Below are 20,587 nucleotides of genomic sequence, written 5' to 3'. Positions count from 1 at the left end.
CTCCTCCCACGTCTGAAGCATGTGTTATTGCGGCGAATAAAACCTGCGGACGGGAAGTGACAACACGGAGGAATGCTAGTATAACGCTCCGCCGGGCCCCCTGGGGAATCTGCGCGGGGAAGGATGGAGCGCTGAGGGATTTTGAGGGGAGGGAGAAGGAATGAAGGAGGGAGAAGGCTGGAGGTAGAGGAGAGGGGAGAGGAGGGAGGAGTGCCGGTATATTGCTCAGCTGAGCCTCCTGGGAATGACGGCAGGGCGGGGAGGAGGCAGAAGGAAAGGTGGAGGACGGAGGAATGTCTGTATTAAAGCTCCTCTGGACCTCCCGGGGGGGGGGGGAGGATGGATCAAGGCAGGATGGGAGAGAGGGATGGAGCATAGGAAGGAGGAATAGTGGTATAATCCTCCCTCCAGGTTAGAGGAAGAGACCGAAGTGGAAAGGGAGGGGAGAAGGAAAGTGGGCGATGAAGGAATATAGGAAGTATAATTTCCCTTCTAAGTTGCCTGGGTATCGCTGAAGGGAGAGAGAGGGGGGGATAAAGAGAAAGGAGAGATGCGGATAGAGGTATAACAAAATGGATGAAGAGAGGAAGAGATAGAGATGGAAGGAATGCAACTCATAGATGAGGAAATTTAGCTCTGTACACACTGTCACGAACAAACAAGAAAACTCCCCAGATTTCCTCCTCTTATTATGCCTTTTAAATCCACATGCCTACAGGCTTATATAAGCTGCGCAGTAAAGTGTGTCGGTAGAGTGTGTGTGTGTGTGTGTGTGTGTGTATAGCTGCTAGCGGGTGTGTGCTAACTCACAGTTTAGCCCAATTTATCCTAGTCGTTGTGTACATGGCGTCACAGTTCTCGAGTGGAGCCTGTGTTTTTATCAGCTCTGCTTCATTTACTGGGCTGACAAACGGAGGATTCTGTGAAGATTGCCGTTCATTACACACACACACACACACACACACACTCACAGCCGTGGTTTTGAGCGTCTGCGTCATCTGGTGTTTGTAATTGCTATGAGCTTGCCTATAGTGTTCTAATTTCTCCTCTGCTATTACACTAAACCAGTGCGTCTCCCCTCTTTTACAACAGAATTACCAGTTTAACTACCTTCGTAGTCTCGCACTTCTCTCTCTCTCTCTCTCTCTCTCTCTCTCTCTCTCTCTCTCTCTCTCTCTCTCTCTCTCCTCTCTCTCTCTCTCTCTCTCTCTCTCTCTCTGTCTCTCTCTGTCTCTCTCTCTGTCTCTCCGTCTCTCGGAAGAATACGTTTTGAAGAAACAAGAAATGTCTTAAAATATTCCTTTCTGCCTGCCGGGGTGTGTTTGTCGTTTTCTGGTTTGCGGTTAATGTGTTGATGATGTTGATGCTGAGGGGGGGCTTGCTGTCTCGGAGGCCAAGATGTTGCACTGTGTGTGTGTGTGCATGCAGTGTTCTTCATATATGTCTTAAGCTTCTGTGATCGGCCCACTTTGAGCCCTTGACCTGCCCAGACGCCCAGAAATAACATCTGGCACTTGGTAGACTCTTGTATCCAAAGCATCTCGCACTACCATGAATGCATATATATTTAGCATGGGCGGCCCCAGCGGGAATCGAACCTCTAACCCTGGCAGTGTTGGTGCCATGCTCTACCCATTCAGCTACACTGGGCTGCAACTAGGAGAGATCCTAGGAGAGAGTGAGTGAGAGAGAGAGAGCTGAATGGGGAGGGAGAGAGTGATATTTCAAAAGAAACGGGTAAACAGGCTTAATAGAAGTGTGTATCCGTGTGATATTCTCTGTGCGCTGTATTCTTTATAGTGAGCGCTCCTTTTCATACAGCCGCGGCACAGTTCGGCAAGATGCTGTGACGACAACAAGTCTTTGAAATGCTGCAAAAAGCCTCCAGCAGTCAACAGAGAGAGCATGGCACATCTGTGAGACGGCTCCAAAGGCCTAATTGTGTCATTGATTATTGACAGTGGCTACATGCATTTATCATTATAATGTATTAAAGACACACCTAGGAACTCGACAGGAGGTACTAGTGAGACACAACTGGACAGATTGTTTCCCAGTATAGAAGTAGCTAAGCTCACTTAATCAATGTTAACATTGCCTTGTAGACTGGAATCAAGACCCTGCTGTGCTCGTGTTTGTTTCTGCCATGTGGCCGCTTCCTGTGTGTTCTCCACCCATACGCTGCCATGCAAATGGTGCAGAGCAAGTCACTGTTGTGTTGTGTGTTCCTTGACGGGCTCCTCAGCTACGGGGCCCCGGGCGTGGAGTTCACCGGACTGCACAAAGACACCACCGCCGTCACACAGATGCACTTCCTGCCCGGACAGGTAAGCTCCTCCTCGTTTTTCTGCACATACGGATTCTTTTAAGCAACAACTCATGGTTTCTCTTGCGACGTCAGGGCCGCCTGCTGTCGCTGCTGGACGACAACACGATCCACCTGTGGGAGCTGGCGGCCGGGCCGGCCAGGGAAGTGGGCGGGGCGAAGAGAGAGGGCGCGGTCTGTCTCCAGGAAGTGGGCGGCTACAGCCTCCCGGGCAGGCCGGGCATCGAGAGCTGCAGGTACACGAAGGGGCCCTGCGCACTCCTCCTTTCACTCCATCCGTCTATTCTTTATTTATTCTATCAGTTTGGATCTTTTCTCTCAAGCCACGGCAGATCTACATGCAACTGCACTCATTTCTATCCCTCTTATCTGTATGGGAAATCGTGCTTAAACTGTCTGTTGGAGAATGACAATGAAAGCCGCCTCTATATCCATTAAGGCTTCAAGTGCTTAATGTGCAGTTTTGTTGCTGAACATTGCGATTGCAATAGATGTGGACGCAGCTTTTTCACTGTAATTTTTCATTTGGGAATAAGATGCTGACGCGTACGATGTCTGCGTAAAGCACATAATCTGATTTTTTTTCCCAACATACATCTTGATTTCTACACCAGGGATTCAGGGATTCCGTCTCAAACTCCCTGATGCGGAAGAAAAATATGTACTGCTGTAGTAAATACTGTGATTTCCAGTTTTTTTGTTTTCCAATTAATTTTTAATTTGCGTGCCCCGCTATCTGTTTTCCTTGACCTGCTTGCTGTACCCCTAATTCCACCTGCCTGTATTCTCACTCAATCCGTATCTGTCTGTCATCCTTCCCTTCTCTCCTCCCCAGTGCCACTCGGGTGACCGTCCTCCTCCTGCTGAGGTCATGTGACCTGCTCTGCGTCGGCACAGAGGGCGGGGGCGTGTACTTCCTGGATTTGCCCCGCCTCTCGCTGAAGGACAGCCAGTCGCTGCTCCAGGACCAGGTCACGCAGAGGTGAGACTGTGTGTGTGTGTGTCAATGTCCACACTTACCAACGCAATTTTTCAGAGCACCTCAACTGCTGTGTGTACGTATGTGAATGCATGTGTGTGCCATTAGATATCATTGGGCGCTGTTGATGAATCACTGTAGTTGTGGAGATCTACTCTGTGCACGCTGAAATATTCAACATATTTTTTGATTCAGTCTATAAGCCACTTGTGAGTGAGCTTATAGCCTCATTCTTTTTCTCTTTCCCTCCTCCCCACCTCCCTCGCACAGTATGTGTTCCTTTTAACATGAAACACTCCTGTTTCCTCCACTCACACCTCCAGCTGGGCATGTCAGTAACTCACTCACTCACACACTCTCACACGCACACACAGACAGACAAATATCCCTCCTGACCCCTAGCAGCAGTAGGCGGGTCAGGCTCGTGTGGTTCGGGGACCATGAGAACGCTCAGATCTCCCAGACGCTGTTTTGAGAGGGGAGGAAGGAGAGTGAGAAGGATCCAATAAAAGCGAAGAATAATATTCCCAGTTCAAAGTCAAATCTGAACTGAGTGATACAAGTTTTCCTGAGTTGCTGTGGGTGAGGAACTCTACTACAGATGCAGTTAAATGCGTCTTGGTGAATGCATGCTGGGACACATGGTACAGGGACAGTGGAAGCTCATATTTTAGTGGCAGCAGACATTCAGGACATACAACAGACAGACAGTATACTACATATAGCCCCTACCACTATGTGCATTCATGCACTGTGGTAGCTTGCAGCCATGTGTGAGTGTCCAGCAGTGAAGTGGAGCAACATACCATGGGATAGTAGACTTGACTTTTCATGGAAATGCATGGACTAAATTCTGAGCCTCACATAGCGTGGACATAGTTCCTCAGGCTAAAGTGACAATGTGCCGTTATCATGTAAATATACACCAGAAAGCTGCATAATGAAATAAAGTTTTCCGTATGCAACGAAAGTACATGCTTGAGTAGAATGTAAAACACAAATTTGACACTCGTTATTGCTGGAGACATCTTCAACACTGTATTAACAAGTTTCTAAACATTGCTTTTTGAAAAATAATCTTTAGTGTGGTTTTTAGTGCAGCTAAAGCAAAACAAATTGTTTTCTGAGTAACCTCTTCCTTTGTGGGAAATTAGATTTAATCATTAGATGTTCAAACATAATTGAATGCCACACGTCTCCAGTGGTGTCTTTTTTTAAATTATGCAGGTGAAGTAGTACATGCCAGAAAAGTGTATTTTTGTTCCTGGTCTTGCCTTCCTTGCTGCACTCGACTGTCAGCACTGGTAAACACGGGCAGTGTTCCTGTTGTGTTTCTGTTCTGTTCCACTGTGCGAGTGTCTGACTGGTTGGCCAAACCCCTCATTAACCAGGCTTGTTTAGGGAAGTGGGCAGAATTGAGGCCTAACAAGGGCTCCGATAAGGCTGTGTGTGTGTGTGTGTGTGTGTGTGTGTAAAGGAGGGGAGATTTTGCACAGTGAGGCTTTGTGCTGGCTGCCAAAACGCGGTGTTCCGGTCGGGGAAGCGTTTGAGCCGAATCTCCAGCACACACACACACACACACACACACACACACACACACACACACACACACACACACACACACACACACACACACACACACACACACACACACAGGCTCATCACCGGGGCTCTGCAGCAGGATGCCGGATTCCCTAAAAATACTCGTGGACGGAGAGAGAGACAATGGAATGCTTTGTAGGGAATGTTTCTGCCTCTCTGCTTCCGGAGAGGATCTTCCTCAGTGAGCCCTACCACGCCAGTTACAAGTGTGTGTGTGTGTGTGTGTGTGTGTGTGTGTGTGTTTGAATTCGAGGCAGGCAGCCTGGCTATCTCTTTTGGGGTCGGTTCTGCCTCATCTGCAGCCAAGTGCCCAGAGAGCCGCACCGCTCTCTCCAGTCCCTCGTCGTCCTCCTCCTCCATTCGCTCTCTTCCTTCCCTTTCATTCCCTCTGTCCTCCTTCTGTCTCCCTCTCTTCTCTCCCCTTCCTTCTCCTGTCTTCCTCTCTCTCCCCTCTTTTCCCCGTCCGTCTCTCCCGCTGTAGGGAATCCTCTGACATCTCGAGGGTGTGTCCTGCTCTACATTCCAGTGCTGCCTCAGAGGAATGTCTAGTTCAGATAGTGCAGCTCCTGCCTGATGATGTTGTTGTTGTTGCTGTTGTTGTTAGAAGAGCAGCCTGCGCCAAACTCCAAAAACTCTAGTTTCAGACTGACAGATGGCCTGTGTTCTGTGTTGATTCATTAGGCATGCATGTTTGAACTCTGGGTTTGGCTTTGGGTTTTGGGAGTTTTTGGTGCATAGATGCTTCTCACTCCCCAACTGGATTCTCATTATCCATAGATCTTTCCTCCATTTAACAACATTAAAACGTGTCGTCCCTCATAAATTATGCAGTCCACCTCCATAGCCAGTCAGAAACAAATAAATCACCTTGTTTTGAGCTGTAATTGTAGCGCCCCACTTTGGGCCAATCAGTTTAATTTTGAGAATGCTTGAGTGCGGGGGTGAGATGCATCATTTCCCCAAGTTTCACCAAAATCCGATCAGCTGTGTCGAACGTACAAAGAAAGGAATGAATGGAAGGAGACTGATAGAGACACACACACACTTTGATCCTGGGGGACAATAAAGCGTGGACAGGATTCTCATGTCAAACCTGATTGGATTGGATCATCTTGTTTCTCAGCCCTCTGAAGGCTACAGGTGCAGGATTATGGGTAATGTTGGTTTGTTTCAGCCTGCCAGAGGACTACAGATGTGGGAAGTCCCTGGGCCCAGTGGAATCCCTTCAGGAACACCCCCAGCAGCCAGGGAAGATTCTGATCGGCTACAGCCGAGGCCTGGTGGTCCTATGGGATCTGAGCGCGCGTCACGCCGACCACCTCTTCCTAGGCAAGCAGGTACCTGGTTAAACAACAAAGTTCAGTGCATATTGATTAACCTCAATGATGAAACCTTCATACTGGCACGATTGTGCCATAATTAGCCAAGAACTTTATGTACTTTATCAGAAGTTTATGTAGTTTTATACTGTGTTCTTCTCTTTTGATTGTTAAGTTGCCTTCATGATGCATCAACGTTCACTGGAATGTGTTACAGAAGAGTTGCAGAGAAATAGCCTTGCTTAAATGGAGAAATGATCTGAAAGAAAACAGCACTTTGTGATCTATAAAGGCTTTATGATTTACATATAGGGTTCCTTATGAATAGTGTATTGCTTTTATCTTTTTCTTACCCAGTAGGAATAATAAGTGAAGGGCATGTACACAACACTAACGCAAGAGATCAAACAATGTTGCCAACTCTCTTCTTAGGAAAGTAGCTAGTTCAAAAAGGCGCTAGACTCTAACTTCTTGCATCGGCATCAGCCCTATTGATTTATCGCCAAATGTTTTAAACACATTAATGTTGTTCCCCACGGTCCGAAAAAGTAGCTAGATTTGTCTAAATTTTTGTCTTGTTTTTTTTATTTATTTATTTATTTTTTATTACTTTTGAGAAATAAATTTGCCAGGGGGATTTTGGAAGTTTTTTACTGAAAGGAAAACCTGAGATTCTGCAGCTATGTGACTTAGTCTCATTGGTGTGTGTGTGTGTGTGTGTGTACGTGTGCACATCTGTGCAGAAGATACAATGCTTTTTGTAACTTTAAATGTCTTCATACTATGTTGAACCTGTGCAATATTATTATTGTATGTGTGTCAACCCCCCTGCAGCAGCTGGAGAGCCTGGTGTGGGAACGTTCTGGAAACTCGTTTGTCAGTTCCCATAGCGACGGGGGCTACTCCGTGTGGGCTGTTACCAGCGGCAACCCCTACACTCACCAGCCAGTGTCCTCCACCATCCCATACGGTGAGACACACACACACACACACACACACACACACACACACACACACACACAAAACAGTGTTACTGTATATTAGGCTTAAATTAGAGAAAAAAAACAAATTTAAATGCTCTGTCTCTGTTTGTTCTTTATTAGTCCTTCCTCTGTTTTACTACTTCTCTTTCCCTCTTTCAATCTTTATCCGTCTTGCTTTATGCCTGTTCCTGTTTCTCAATGCCTCTCTCTCTCTGCCTTTTTCATGTGTTTAGTGTCTCTCCTTCGTAGATTGGCCTTACGTCTTCTCGATGCGTTCTCCGTTTAGACCTCAAGGCCTTTTGGAAGTGTGAAACATTCAGAGTCTTGTTAAATCGTCACTTACTATTTTGCAACTGAACAGTTCATGGTTGTCTATCACAGGTCCATTCCCCTGTAAGGCCATCAACAAGATCCTGTGGAGGACAACACAGACAGGGTGAGTGTCTAACTCCCATTCACACACTCCTCACGAGAGATGTTTTGTGTTTCGTTATATTAAAATTGCGGCATTTTACACAAACGACAAACAACTTCTGCATATCTTTCTGTCTCTCTCTCTGTCCCGCTGTGTCTCCAGGTCTGCAGTGCTGTTGTACAGTGGAGGGATGCCCAGGGCGAGCTACGGGGACCGCCACTGTCTGACCATCCAACAGGACAAAGAGCACGTCACCCTCGACTTCACATCCAGAGTCATTGACTTCTTCACTGTCCACAGCATAGAGCAGGAGAAAGGTGAGGAGCTGGCCAACATCAAAGATGGGTTAACTGTATAAGTGAGGTGTTATAAAGAGGTAAAACGCATCACCACTCCTAATTAAAAATACCTGGAGGATCCTCTATGTATGAATGTCCACATCCTCTCATCCTCTCATCCCGTCTCTGCCTCTCACAGAGTTCGACGAGCCGTCGGCCTTGGTGGTTTTACTAGAAGAGGAGCTGGTCGTAATCGACCTGCAGACCCCCGGGTGGCCCTCCCTGCCCACTCCCTACCTGGCCCCTCTCCACTCCTCGGCCATCACCTGCTCCTGCCACGTCTCCAGCGTCCCTCCCAAACTCTGGGAGAGGCTGGTCAACGCCGGCAAGGCCCAGCAAGGCCAGCAGCACACGCACAGGGTGAGACGCACCGCCAGACACCGGCCAGATCTGTGAAGGACGGGTTGACGAGACACGTGTACACACACATTTAACAGAATGGAGTCGGTTCGGTTCAACTGTCCTGGATGAGACCTGAGCCAGAGTAATGCCAATAGCCAAGTTACTCATGCATGTAAACGTAGCCACTGACACTGATCAGTGTTCATACACACAAACACACACACACATGCACAGAGATAGAAATAGATAATTGGGTCTTATTTGGCTTCCTATCAAATCACCACCAAGTGAAGCTGTCAAAGCTCAGCTGCTGTGGAGCTGACGGTCTTCAGTCTGGATCAGTCTGGATCTGTCCACAAGCCAAAAGGCTTGCAGCCATATAAATGGATCATAAGGGAAGTTGCAGTAAGTGGATCCTTGTAGGTCAATAATCAAAATCCGTTTTACATTTTGTAACTGCTGTCTATTTGCAGTTAAGTTTAATTTTTACTTATGTACTAGTTCACTTGAGCTCATAGTTTGGAAGCTAGTCAGCCATGAGGAAACTGGACTGGAGTTTGACCATCAGTCTACTGGTAGTCTGCTAACTGTAAGAGCAGGTGTGGGCAGTTAAAGGCTTTGCAAGGGCTTTGTAGCTTAGATCAGCTGTTTGATCAGAGGCACATCGGATTAACACACACACACACACACACACACACACACACACACACACACACACACACACACACACACATATTCACAGCTGGCACACTCGTATATCATTGCTGTTTGCCTACGTGAGGCCAAGCCGGAGAGGCTGGCACCAGAACAGAGCAAGCAGACCAGAAGAACTGTGAGCTGCGGAGTCCAGAGTCTGTGTGTGTGTGTGTGTGTGTGTGTGTGTGCGCGCATGTAGGCATGCCTGTGCGTATCAAGGCTAGTGAACTTTGAGCTGGGGTCGTGATAGAAAGCAGAGGGGTAGGAAACATGTGTTTGCGCTGTCAAGTATAATATGTAAAATTTTTCTCTTGCAGCGTTGCCAAGTGATGGAGTCCTAACTTTTCTCCAACCTGACTTCTTTTGTCTGTGTCTGTGCAGAGTTGGCCCATATGTGGAGGGAAAAACTTGGCGCCTCCACCCAAACAACAGGAGCTGCTATTGACTGGGTAAAAACACACACACACACACACACACACACACACACACACACACACACACACACACACACACACACAGGTCCAACAGTTTCAGCTGAAGTATGAATGTAGCCTGTTTGTGTTTTTTCTCTCACATAACGGATGTGAAGTTTTCTAATCAGCAAATCTAAACGGCAAAAAGCTGCACGGAGTCTCATTTTTTCACTTCCGATCTGTACCACCTGGATATGTGGTACCGAATAGAATCCCAAGCCCCACGACTAGTATTGGAACACTCGAATCAGCGTTGCCATGACAATTAGTAAACCTTACACTGTTCATCTGAAGCAGTTGTCATAACTTTGCCACCCACGGCAGCTTGGCTGAGCCAGCGTTGGCATGGAGGACGAGACAAAACTATGAAAAGAAAGCAAAACAGCCGGCTTGATTGAGTTTTGACTGGATTGAAGCGTCTACCCAAATACCAAAGGCACATACCATAACTGAACGGTGTTCGAGTGTCATTTCATCAGATACAGATATGAACAGTCATCCAAAATCAAAATCAGATGTATGAGGAATTGAACATCAAGGCCCGCTGCTGTTTAATTCTCGATTTAACTGTATCTTTGAATATCATTTTCCTAGACACGAGGACGGCACCGTGCGTTTCTGGGACGCGTCGGGCGTAGCGCTCACCCCGCTGTACAAGCTCAGCACGGCCAGCGTCTTCCACACCGACTGCGACCCCAGCGACGACCCCCAGGACCCCGGCAACGACCCCGACGCGCAGCAGGAGGAGGAGTGGCCCCCCTTCAGGAAGGTGAGGACCGACGGGGCTGACGTGAGGAGGGGAGGAAGAGGAAGAGGACAGAGTTAAATCTTTCCTCTCGAGATCAGGCACGGGATCTCTTTTTACAGGCTGCGGGAATGAAAACAGTCTGTTTTACACACACACACACACACACACACACACACACACACAGTCAGAGTCAGTCGTGTAACACTACATCTGTGGCCTTATTTTCCCATCTGATTGTTTTCATGTGTTTGGTGTTTCAGACAGGCCCACCCCATTGTTCCCTTTGTAAAAACTCGACTCCGAACGAACCGCAGTCTGATTCTGTTTTAATGGCCGCTGTTCTGCTCAGAATTGCATTTAAATGGACTGATTGAACCTCGAGAAACAGAAACTTCACGTCGGGGGGATACGGCCGGGCCCGCAGCCTCGGCAGGAAACGGGAGATCGTTCACGAAGCGTTTCACTTGATTGATATTTAAATAAACTGCTGCAGCAGTTGTACTCGTCTCTTAATATCGGGGTGTACGTCCAAGCTAAAGCATAAAGCATTTGGGATCAGAGTGGGATTAGAGTGGCTTGAATGAACTTGACTTGAACTTAAATGGTTTTGGTGATGAAATATAGCTGTGGCTTATTTTGGTAATTGATATCAACTTGGTATCATGACAGTGGCTGCAGTTTTTTTTAAACCAAGTACCTCAGAATTACATGTTTGTGAAAAACTACTGTGTGTAGTAACCGTTTGATGTGGTGTTTTTTCTTCCAAACACTGAATTCCAGTTACTTTTTAATGAAGGCGCCTGTTCTGTCACTTTTTCCTCCTTTTTTTCCCCTTGTTTTTTGGCTTTCACTAAGGTGGGTCACCTGGATGCTATACCATTATATATGAATACGCTGATAGAGTAAATGGGTATAGAATAAGCTGATCTGAAGTGAAGCATTTTACAGTGAAAAATACAAGCAATTAGTCTTTCCCGTGTCCACACACACACCTATTATGCCTGTTTTCCCACTGCTTTTACGATCCTCCCTCTATCTCTCTCCCTATTCACTCCTTTCTCTCTCTCTCTCTCTCCCACCTTTCCTCCTGTAACCCGGGGTAACGGGGCTGCATGTTCAGGAATGTGGCCCTCATATGGGATGAAGGGCCTTTCCCTTTTTTCCTCTGTAATGAAAACCAGACCCCTCAACCCACTCTCTCTCTCTCCATGTGTGTGTGAGTGACCCTACTCTCCTCCTCCTTGTTTTGCCAAGACACGGCTCCCATGTGAGAGGGGATTCTATTGGAATTCCTACTGTGTGTGTGTGTGAGTGTGATTAATGTACATGTTTTACTGAGTATGGATGAGGGAAGGAGGGATTGCCCTGGCATTGAGAAGAGAATGCGAGTAGAGTTTTTGAAAACAGAGAGGCCGTGGAAGGAAGGGGAGGGCGTCTTCAGCGGGGCATTTTGACATTCCTCTGCCTGACCAGAATGTGTGTGTCTTCCTTAGATACTGTCTTGAAGGATGTGCCATGTTGGAGGACTGCTGTGGTCCATGTAATTTCACTAGGTCCGAATAAAGAAACCTGTGTTTAGCTTTATTTTTGTTTTTCCAGCTAACCTGTGTGTGTGTGTGTGTGTGTGTGTGTGTGTGTGTGTAGGTGGGCTGTTTTGACCCGTACAGCGATGACCCCAGGCTGGGCATCCAGAAGATCAGTCTGTGTAAATACAGCAACAAGCTGGTGGTGGCTGGAACTGCTGGACAGGTAAAGCCGTACATACACTACATGCATGTACTGTATATGCTGATCTCACAATATGATGCGATATGGGCTTCAGGATTCAATACAACCACAACAGTTTAATGACAGCAAAGTCTGACTGTGCAGAATTCTGTTTATTTCTGAGACACAAATCTTTCTGGCAATGGCACTGGCTTGCTAGAATATAAACAACCATTTAAAAATGTCATTACAAAGTGCAAATATAATTTGGATGGAGAGCTTGTGAAATTGTGATGGTCAAGCATCTCATTTGTGATTACTACAGCAGAATAAAATGGAGCTGATATCACCATTCATTTTTCTGCACCACGATGCGTATTTTTTCACATTTTTGTATTGCAATATATTGAATTTTGGCTATATCGTCCCATCCCTACTGTACATACACACAGATCTTTGTCTCTCTTTGCCATCACTCTTGCATGGCTCTTCATTGTTTCCAAACCATCTCCCTGAGTTTCATGTGGAGAAAAAAAATAGCCCTGGAATTTAAAAAAAAAAAACGTGACTGACTCCCCTCTCTCTCGCCCCTCCAGGTGATCGTGCTGGGCCTGAGCGACGAGCGCTCGGACCACCTGGTGGATGTGTCGGTGGTGGACCTGCTGCAGGACCGGGAGGGCTTCACCTGGAAGGGCCACGACCGGCTGGAGCCGCGCCTCAAGCCCGCCCCCTTCCCCCCGGGCTTCCAGCCGCTGGCCCTGGTGCAGTGCCTGCCGCCGGCCTCCGTCACCGCCGTGACGCTGCACGCCGAGTGGAACCTCATCGCCTTCGGGACGAGCCACGGCTTCGGCCTGTTCGACTACCACAGGCGCAACGCCGTGCTGGCCAGGTGAGGGACACACACACACACACACACACACACACACACACACACACACACACACACACACACACACACACACACACACACGATTGGGACGTGGTTTTTCGCTGTTTTTCTCCTGCTCTTATTTTTATTTCCTTTCCTAGCCCTTTTCCCTTACTTGATCATTCGATGGTCGCAACAGTATTGTCGGGGAACTATGGCTCTGACCTTTGCAGTCCTTATTATTCATTGATAAGTAATGAATATGCAATGAATATGAAATGTTGATAATGTAGGAATTTAAGATTATTCTGCTGTTGCACCCTTAACCCAATTCAGTTAAGAGCGTCAGTTAAATGATAAAAATGTAAAAATGATTTGTGTTCCTGCTTTATTGTTCCGCTTATTTCCTCAAATGTTGTGTTCTGATCACATCACTGCCACACACACTACACTAGTAATGTACAACCTGGTGCACATCACATTGCCTCATTGGCTTGCTAGCTCTCAGATAGGAATGTACCTACTGATAATCTGATAGTGAGCCAATACCAGTCTGAAATAGGATATCGCTGTCTGAGAACTTCACCATATCTGATCCAAAAAGCAACACCCCACCTCTCTCTCTATCTCCCCTCAGGTGCACCCTGCACCCTAATGACTCCCTGGCTATGGAGGGTCCCCTGTCCAGAGTCAAGTCCTTGAAGAAGTCCCTGCGGCAGAGCTTCAGACGCATCCGCAAGAGCCGGGTGTCCGGGAAGAAACGCACCATCACCACGCCCACCAGCAAGGTAACTCTCTCCCTCTCTCTCTCTCCATCTCTCACTCTCTCTCTCTGGCAGAATACAGAAAACATGCAGTACTGGAATGAATTGCGTATGTGTGTGTTGTGTGTAGGTCCAGGAGGCCAACGCTGCCCTAGCAGAGCAGGAGGAAGTGGCGCCGGTACAGCGGAGGATAGAGCCCCGGTCGGCGGACGACTCTCTGTCCGGAGTGGTCCGGTGTCTCTGCTTTGCCGACACCTTCCTACGAGACGGTGAGTTCATGTTCTTGTTCGGAATTTAAATTGAGCCTGGAATTTGCCCTCTAATCGCACAGCCTTAATTCTCGATAATCTGTATGCGTATGTAACCGTGTCTCTCCGTCCCCCAGGTACGCACCACGGCCCGACGCTGTGGGCGGGCACCAACTCGGGCAGCGTGTACGCCTACGCCCTGGAGGTGCCCGGCGTGGGCTCGGGGCGCGCGGCCGAGCGGGGCGGGGCGGGCGAGGGGAGCGCGTGCGCGGAGGCGGTGCTGGGCAAGGAGATCCAGCTGATGCACCGGGCCCCCGTGGTGTCCATCTGCGTGCTGGACGGCCGGGGGAAACCGCTGCCGGACCCGTACGAGGCCTCGCAGGACCTGGCCACCGCGCCCGACATGACCAACGCTCACTCTGTGCTCATCGCCTCCGAGGAACAGCTCAAGGTGAAGGGTGGAAAAAAAGAAACCCGAAGGCACGATCGCAGTCCGTTATGGACAATGAAGGTTTTGAATCTTTGCTCTTCCCCAGGTGTTCTCTCTGCCCAAGGTGAGCGCCAAGACCAAGTTCAAGCTCACGGCCCACGAAGGCTGCCGGGTGAGGAAGGTGGCCCTGGCGGTCTTCAGTTCCACAGCCCAGGAGGACTACAGCGAACACACACTGGTCTGCCTCACCAACCTGGGCGACATGCACCTCTTCAACATACCCGGCCTGCGACCACAGGTAGGGCTGGGGGAGTACGAGTGTGTGTGTGTGTTTGCAAGAAAGAGAGACAAGTCAAAGGTACCGTCAAATTTTATTTCCATGATGCTCTGAAATTTGACATCCATTTTGTGTCCTCAGGTGCGCTATGACTGCATCCGTAAAGAAGACATCAGCGGCATCGCGTCCTGTGTCTTCACCAAGAACGGACAGGGTGAGGAGAAAAAGACTCCATGGAAACACACGACCGCTTCTCACTCAAGTGCAGGCACACTCACTCGCTCGCTCTCTTACGCAATCAAATATCTCACTCATTGACACACTTCAAGTCACAGATGTTTTAGGCTGAAACAGGATGCTGGGGCGAGATATAACGCGGGGAGGGACTGTTCAAAAGTAGGCGGGCTGGGCCATGATAAACAAAGGCAGTGAAGCCCATTGCATACTCTGTGAAGCAATCCACTGTGAAATGCTGAATGCTAAATTCCGGCCAGGATGCAACCATGGTGTCCTAGGAAAAGGAAACAAGTTTTTCACAGTGACATCAATCACTTACTCGCTAAAGTGTCTGTGTGTTTGAGTAGAGTTCAGTTCAAGTTCATCACAAGCATATCTCACAGGACGTAGATAGGACCTACGTAGATCTGACTGATCAACAGTGCAACAGCAAAACAAAACACAAGGAAGTCAGTCTAACTTTTGTGTGTGTGTGTGTGTGTGTGTGTGTGTGTGTGTGTGTTGTCCTGTCCAGGCTTCTACCTGATCTCTCCCTCAGAGTATGAGAGGTTCTCCCTGTCTGCCAAGGTCCTCACCGAACCACTCTGCTCTGTTCACCTGGACCGACCGCTAGAGCCCACACCTGCCAGGTAACACGCACGCACACACACACACACACACACACACACACACACACACACACACAGTCAATAAGCAATCATACCTATCAAGAGATGTGATTGTTAGATGATTTTTCATTTCAAGAGTTTTTTTGGAGACAGAACTTGCATTAACTTCACATAGGAGATTCCAGTTTCCTACTATACCGAAGGCCTTCTCCACGATAACCACCAAGCTGAGGCACTAAGCTGCATGTGAAACCAAAGAAATATCACTTTCACTGTTATTGTTATATTATTATTAATGGTGGGTGCCCATGTGTCTCCTAAGCGATGGTACAACAGCACAACCCCAGGCCAACGGAACCCACAAGAACCAGACGGGTCAGGCCGAGGGTAGGTCCCGACACACACACACACACACACACACACACACACACACACACACACACGCCCGCTTTGTTATTTCTCTCTTATTTTCTTTTTGCCCTTGCCTCTCTTTCTCCTCCCCCCTTTCCTTTTCTTTTCCCCCCATTTGCTTTTCTTTTCCTCTTATTTCTCTCTCTCTCTCTCTCGCTCTCTCTGAACCTCTCTTAAACCCTGAGCAGGCCTTGTAGGGGTTCCCCTCCGGTCTCCATGGCAACCATTCAGAATGCCCCAGTTGCCGCTCCTGCCCGCCTGGCAGGAGACGGCGGTTGCCGCGGCGACCGGAGTAGGGTTTGTTTACGTCCCGGCGGGCCTGTCACCTCGCAGTCCGTCCCGACAACTGAGACACTCGACAACATATTTTCACTTTTTTAATGCTTTTTCCATTTAGAAATATGTCATACACACATCAAAATTAGTCTTTACAAGGAAGAAAATAGGTGGGATTAAAAAGACTTGGCAAGGGATTCACCTTCTCTCTCTCAGATGTCTCAGGTTTTTAGCGTCTCCCTCTTCCACTTGACAAATGCTTTTCATTTAAAATGGCGCCTCTGCCACAAGTTGTTTGGTTATGAATTCTTCCCCTGCAAAAGCGAACACAGACAGATAGGACTTGACCTGTTTTGAAAGGGTGTTTTTATAGATTTCATATGTAGAGAAGGAGCATGAGAGAAGGAGGGAGTTGTGCCAGCAGAGGAAGAGCCACATTTGAACCATTGAAGTGAAAATACTGTGTTTTAAACCGCTTGCCAGTGTTTTGTTTTCATTCACTCATTTCATATCTTCCATTTCTGGGAATAATTTGGGGCGGCCAATTCGAATCTTCTTACAACCCAATTGGTTCTGGACCCCTTAAAAACACCCCACCGCCCCACCCGCCTACCCCTCCACTTCTCTGCACCCTGACCCCCTGACCGTGCGCCCCTCTCCCTCTCCCCCCCCCCCAGGCCACACGGAGGAGCCTCACAGCACCCTGTCCTCCCCGCTCCTCGACACCCCGCTGGACTCGCCCCTCAGCTGCGCCGACCTCACCCTGGACTCCACCGGGGAGCTCACCGTGGAGGACGTCCGGGACTTTCTAACGTAAGACACACACTCGCACACCTATTGAATTGGGGAAATTAATAGCCGTCTCCATACGATTTCCACTGCATCCCATTCAAATTCTAGGAAGCGAGGACAGCAGTTTAATGAAGGATGAATATTATTTGGACCAACAGGATAGAAAAAGATCCTGTAATTTATCTACTGCCACACAGATGCATGTCTTGTGCTGATAAACATGCACATACCTAAATATACATACATACAGCATGATTTAACATTTATTCTCAAACATTTTGATTGCTTTCCAAGACTTGAATTAATCTCTGCTTCTGTTTGTGTGTGTGTGCGCAGCACTGTGGACGAGGCAGAGAATAACCTGAGGAACATCAAAGAGGAGGAAGGACGCTCCGCTGGCATCCTCATCAACTGAACAGGTGAGACACACACACACACACACACACACACACACACACACACACACACACACACACACGCAGGTGTACGAGATTAGGTGCATGTAGGAAGCACAATTACTTGTTCAAGTGGTTTAATGTACACACACGTTCCTCCACACACACACACACACACACACACACAACACGTGGATATATATGAGAGTAGGTACACGTACTCTTCAGTACACACACACACACACACACACACACACACACACACACACACACACACACACACAGACACCTGTTTCTAATGGAGCTGGTCCAGAGTGTGCAAACTTCAAAGAGCTGCTCTGTCTGAGCGCTGCATTCCAGCAGCAGGCCCTCCTCTGTGTCTTCAAAACATCCTCCTTCTCTCCTCCTCCTCCTCCTCTTCCTCCTCCTCCTCTCTGTCTCTGGAAGACCAGTGAAGCAGAACTCGGCTCCATCATGGGAGACGTATAGCTTTTCACGCTACATGACTCTGCTCAGGGTTATTCTTAGCTTTTTGCTAGCTGTACATTGTCTAATGATAACAGTGTGATAGGGGAGTTATACATAAGGTGGAATATTTTACCCACGCTAGTCTGTACTAACTGCACCGATCAGCTCACAACTACTCCCTGCCCTCACATGAGTCATACATTAGGCGGTGATGGATGCAAATGTCTCCCTCCTCCTTGCTTCTGTTACTGTCTGCTGTTCATTTTAAACTCTCTCCTGCCCCCTGCTGGTGCTGTCTGATAACACGCCTTAACACACACTGTGCTGCACTTGACCAGAATTTTACTAATGGAAGTATTACTGATATTTCATTGTTCTGTAGGCTGTTTATAATAGACTGGGTCAGTTATACCTAGGTCTAGACTCAAACAATTCCAGTTAACTATTTCATTCAAAAGCATGTTTTTTTTTACATTATGGCGTGGGACTTAAAATGAGTCACAGGCCTGGAAATGGTGAAAATATAGTATGTCTTATGTGATGGTTGTTGCTCATAATGTGTCCTTTCATTGTTGCTGAAGTGTTACAGAGGGGGTGAAGTGGTTTGGAGCGGCACAACTGGATGGAATTACAGTGCTGGACTACAGACTAACTGAGAGACCAACATATGGACAGAACAGCAGTGGATACCCCCCTCCACCCCCTCATCCCCTGGCACAGGAAAGCCCCTTACATGGACAAAGACTAAAACGGAAAAACTATTGTGTGGCACCTCCCGCAGGAAGGACTAAATCCCTATATAACCACTTTGGAAACATGACATCACCTAACACACCCTGAGACGCAGAGCCTGCAGCCCGGCTCTGGGCGGACCGGGAGCTGGCGTTCACGGCGTTGTGGTGTCGTCGTACCTCCTGCACCTTCCCCCCCCACCGGTGACCCCCCACACACACACACACACACACACTTCACGGTCACCGGGCGCTCCTCACCCAATCGAGGCAGCCGGTGGGGGGGGGGGGTCAACGCCTCGGCCTGTTAGGAAAGGGCTGCTGCTTTCCGCTATGGGGGAAATTAACGGTGACGTTTCTGTGTTTTTATTTTTCTATTAACAGAAGTACGGTGCCGCGTCGGGGCGGGTTCGCGGTGCGTTCGAGGTCTCGCCCGCGGTCGGAACTGGAATCGGTGCTCAGATGCTAAATGCCCTTGTTAATACTCCCCCCCCCCCCCCACCCCCCACCCCCTGTTTATGAACCGAGACTGAAAGGGAACACCGTAGCGTTCGAGAGAGCAAGACTCTTTTTAGCAAAATGAAATATTTTGAGTATCGCTGAGCATCGGACGTTGTAATATTCCTCTTCTTCCTAGCCTAGGTGCCAGTGGGGGCAGTTGAATTGCCTTAACCTAGTGTCCTGTGTGGGCGCGGTCTGGTTTCTGTCGCCCGTTTCCTGGGCGACAGAAATCAAACGCACCTAGAATTAGCTCCGCTTCCGAGACGGAAAGGCAATCTGTTGCCGTCACGCACAAGCACACCGTCACCAAGGTTACCCAGCTGTCGCTCTGCTCTCTCGGTATTACAAAACATCTCATGAAGGAACAAGCTAAGTGCCGCGCTAATGAAGGTGTTTTGTACCGAAAAGATTGACGCTCTATTAAGTTTGCTTTGTACGGCTTTGGGGAAAGAAAAGGGGTTTTATAATGCAGAGATGTAACAGGCAGGGAAGAAGAGACAGGAGTGGAGCTTTTAGGTTTACTGTTTGGGACACACTGGTTTCAAAAGGAAGGGAACCGGGAAGGGAAGGAGGTGGCTGTGTAGGTCTGTTGGGGATTTGCATCAGACTGGGGTCGAATCATATTTTTGACACTTTTTGGAATATCTTGATTTTAAATTTTAGGCACAAAACACATTATTACTCGCTGTAAATTTGAAGTCTGTGTGCCAGGCAAAATCAGTGGTGGCCAAATTGGTCCAGGTCTGATGGAATCTAATTGGGGAAAGTGAGGAAGAGGAGAGAAGGACTGGCCAGTGATGTCACATGACCCATGTCTGATTTGGGTGACATCACTGTCCCCTCCTTGGCTACTCTTCCTGGGGAGGCTTAAGATCAGGAAGCTACTCACTGTGACTATGTCAAATGAAGTGATCACTATAGAAACCAGTGAGCTCAGAGTTCATTGCGATCTGTTTTCATCCCGCTTTCCTGCCCAATCGGGATTGGTGGAAAGAGATGTTGCAGAAAATCGTAGATCATCTGCTTTTGCCTGTCCGGCTCCTTTCCAGTAGAGCTAAGATGAAGAGGAGGAGATGAAGGTAAAGGACGTAGTTGAGATGAAGGCTGTTTTCAGATTGTCTGGTCCTCCCTCCGCTAACGCTGCCTTCACATCATGCAGATACTGTTGGAGGGAGGAGGGGGGGGGAGCTCAGGGAAATGTCGCAGAAGAAGCAAAGTGGGTCTGAAAGCCAAGCGTCATATAATGTGTATCAAGATACACCCAAGGGAGTTTCTGTGAAGCGGTGCGTTCTGGGTAATATTGGCCAGATACAGAGGAAAAGCTTGGATCCCCAATATTTTAACCCCCTTTTTTTAACTTTTACTGTGTAAAAAAAAAAAAATCAAAATATATATCTATATCTAGGTTTACAGCCTTGAAGTAAAGAGACAGGTTTATTACGCCAAGCCGACGACGGAATAGAACGTTAGAACCTTCTAGAACCTGTCGTAGCCTAGGAACCACTCAGTATTCCATGCTTTCTGATCACCTCATGTAAAAAAATAAAATGAATAAAAAATAAAAAAGGGACCTCACTACTAACTAATGTAGCTCAGCAGATACGAGTCGAGATGATAATGCTTTTTTTTTTTTATATGTTTTTGTTAGCTTTT

At 47.9% G+C, this 20,587-nt stretch overlaps 1 protein-coding gene across 1 annotated transcript in view; it reads left to right on the top strand.

Annotated features, from left to right (window-relative positions):
* The window catches only part of llgl1 (LLGL scribble cell polarity complex component 1), a 32,197-nt gene extending 13,567 nt beyond the window's left edge, over positions 1–18,630 (top strand). The window contains exons 3-24 of the mRNA XM_071518931.1: positions 2,246–2,327; positions 2,402–2,562; positions 3,162–3,308; positions 6,082–6,244; positions 7,061–7,196; positions 7,591–7,645; positions 7,787–7,941; positions 8,102–8,322; positions 9,382–9,449; positions 10,068–10,242; positions 11,866–11,970; positions 12,525–12,817; positions 13,434–13,584; positions 13,691–13,829; positions 13,946–14,259; positions 14,345–14,536; positions 14,657–14,729; positions 15,267–15,381; positions 15,683–15,747; positions 16,725–16,860; positions 17,176–17,258; positions 18,284–18,630. Of these exons, the coding sequence (XP_071375032.1) occupies positions 2,246–2,327; positions 2,402–2,562; positions 3,162–3,308; positions 6,082–6,244; positions 7,061–7,196; positions 7,591–7,645; positions 7,787–7,941; positions 8,102–8,322; positions 9,382–9,449; positions 10,068–10,242; positions 11,866–11,970; positions 12,525–12,817; positions 13,434–13,584; positions 13,691–13,829; positions 13,946–14,259; positions 14,345–14,536; positions 14,657–14,729; positions 15,267–15,381; positions 15,683–15,747; positions 16,725–16,860; positions 17,176–17,254 (3,025 nt within the window). The 3' untranslated portion in view covers positions 17,255–17,258; positions 18,284–18,630. The remainder of the gene's footprint in view (positions 1–2,245; positions 2,328–2,401; positions 2,563–3,161; positions 3,309–6,081; positions 6,245–7,060; positions 7,197–7,590; positions 7,646–7,786; positions 7,942–8,101; positions 8,323–9,381; positions 9,450–10,067; positions 10,243–11,865; positions 11,971–12,524; positions 12,818–13,433; positions 13,585–13,690; positions 13,830–13,945; positions 14,260–14,344; positions 14,537–14,656; positions 14,730–15,266; positions 15,382–15,682; positions 15,748–16,724; positions 16,861–17,175; positions 17,259–18,283) is intronic.
* The last annotated feature ends 1,957 nt before the right edge of the window (positions 18,631–20,587 follow it).

Source organism: Centroberyx affinis, unplaced genomic scaffold (assembly GCF_046629955.1).
Source record: "Centroberyx affinis isolate AG114_WGS23_722 - 3 ecotype Tasmania unplaced genomic scaffold, CSIRO-AGI_Caff_v1 ptg000645l_1, whole genome shotgun sequence".
In the NCBI taxonomy this organism is placed as follows: domain Eukaryota; kingdom Metazoa; phylum Chordata; class Actinopteri; order Beryciformes; family Berycidae; genus Centroberyx; species Centroberyx affinis.
This window is presented reverse-complemented; position numbering and strand designations above follow the sequence as displayed.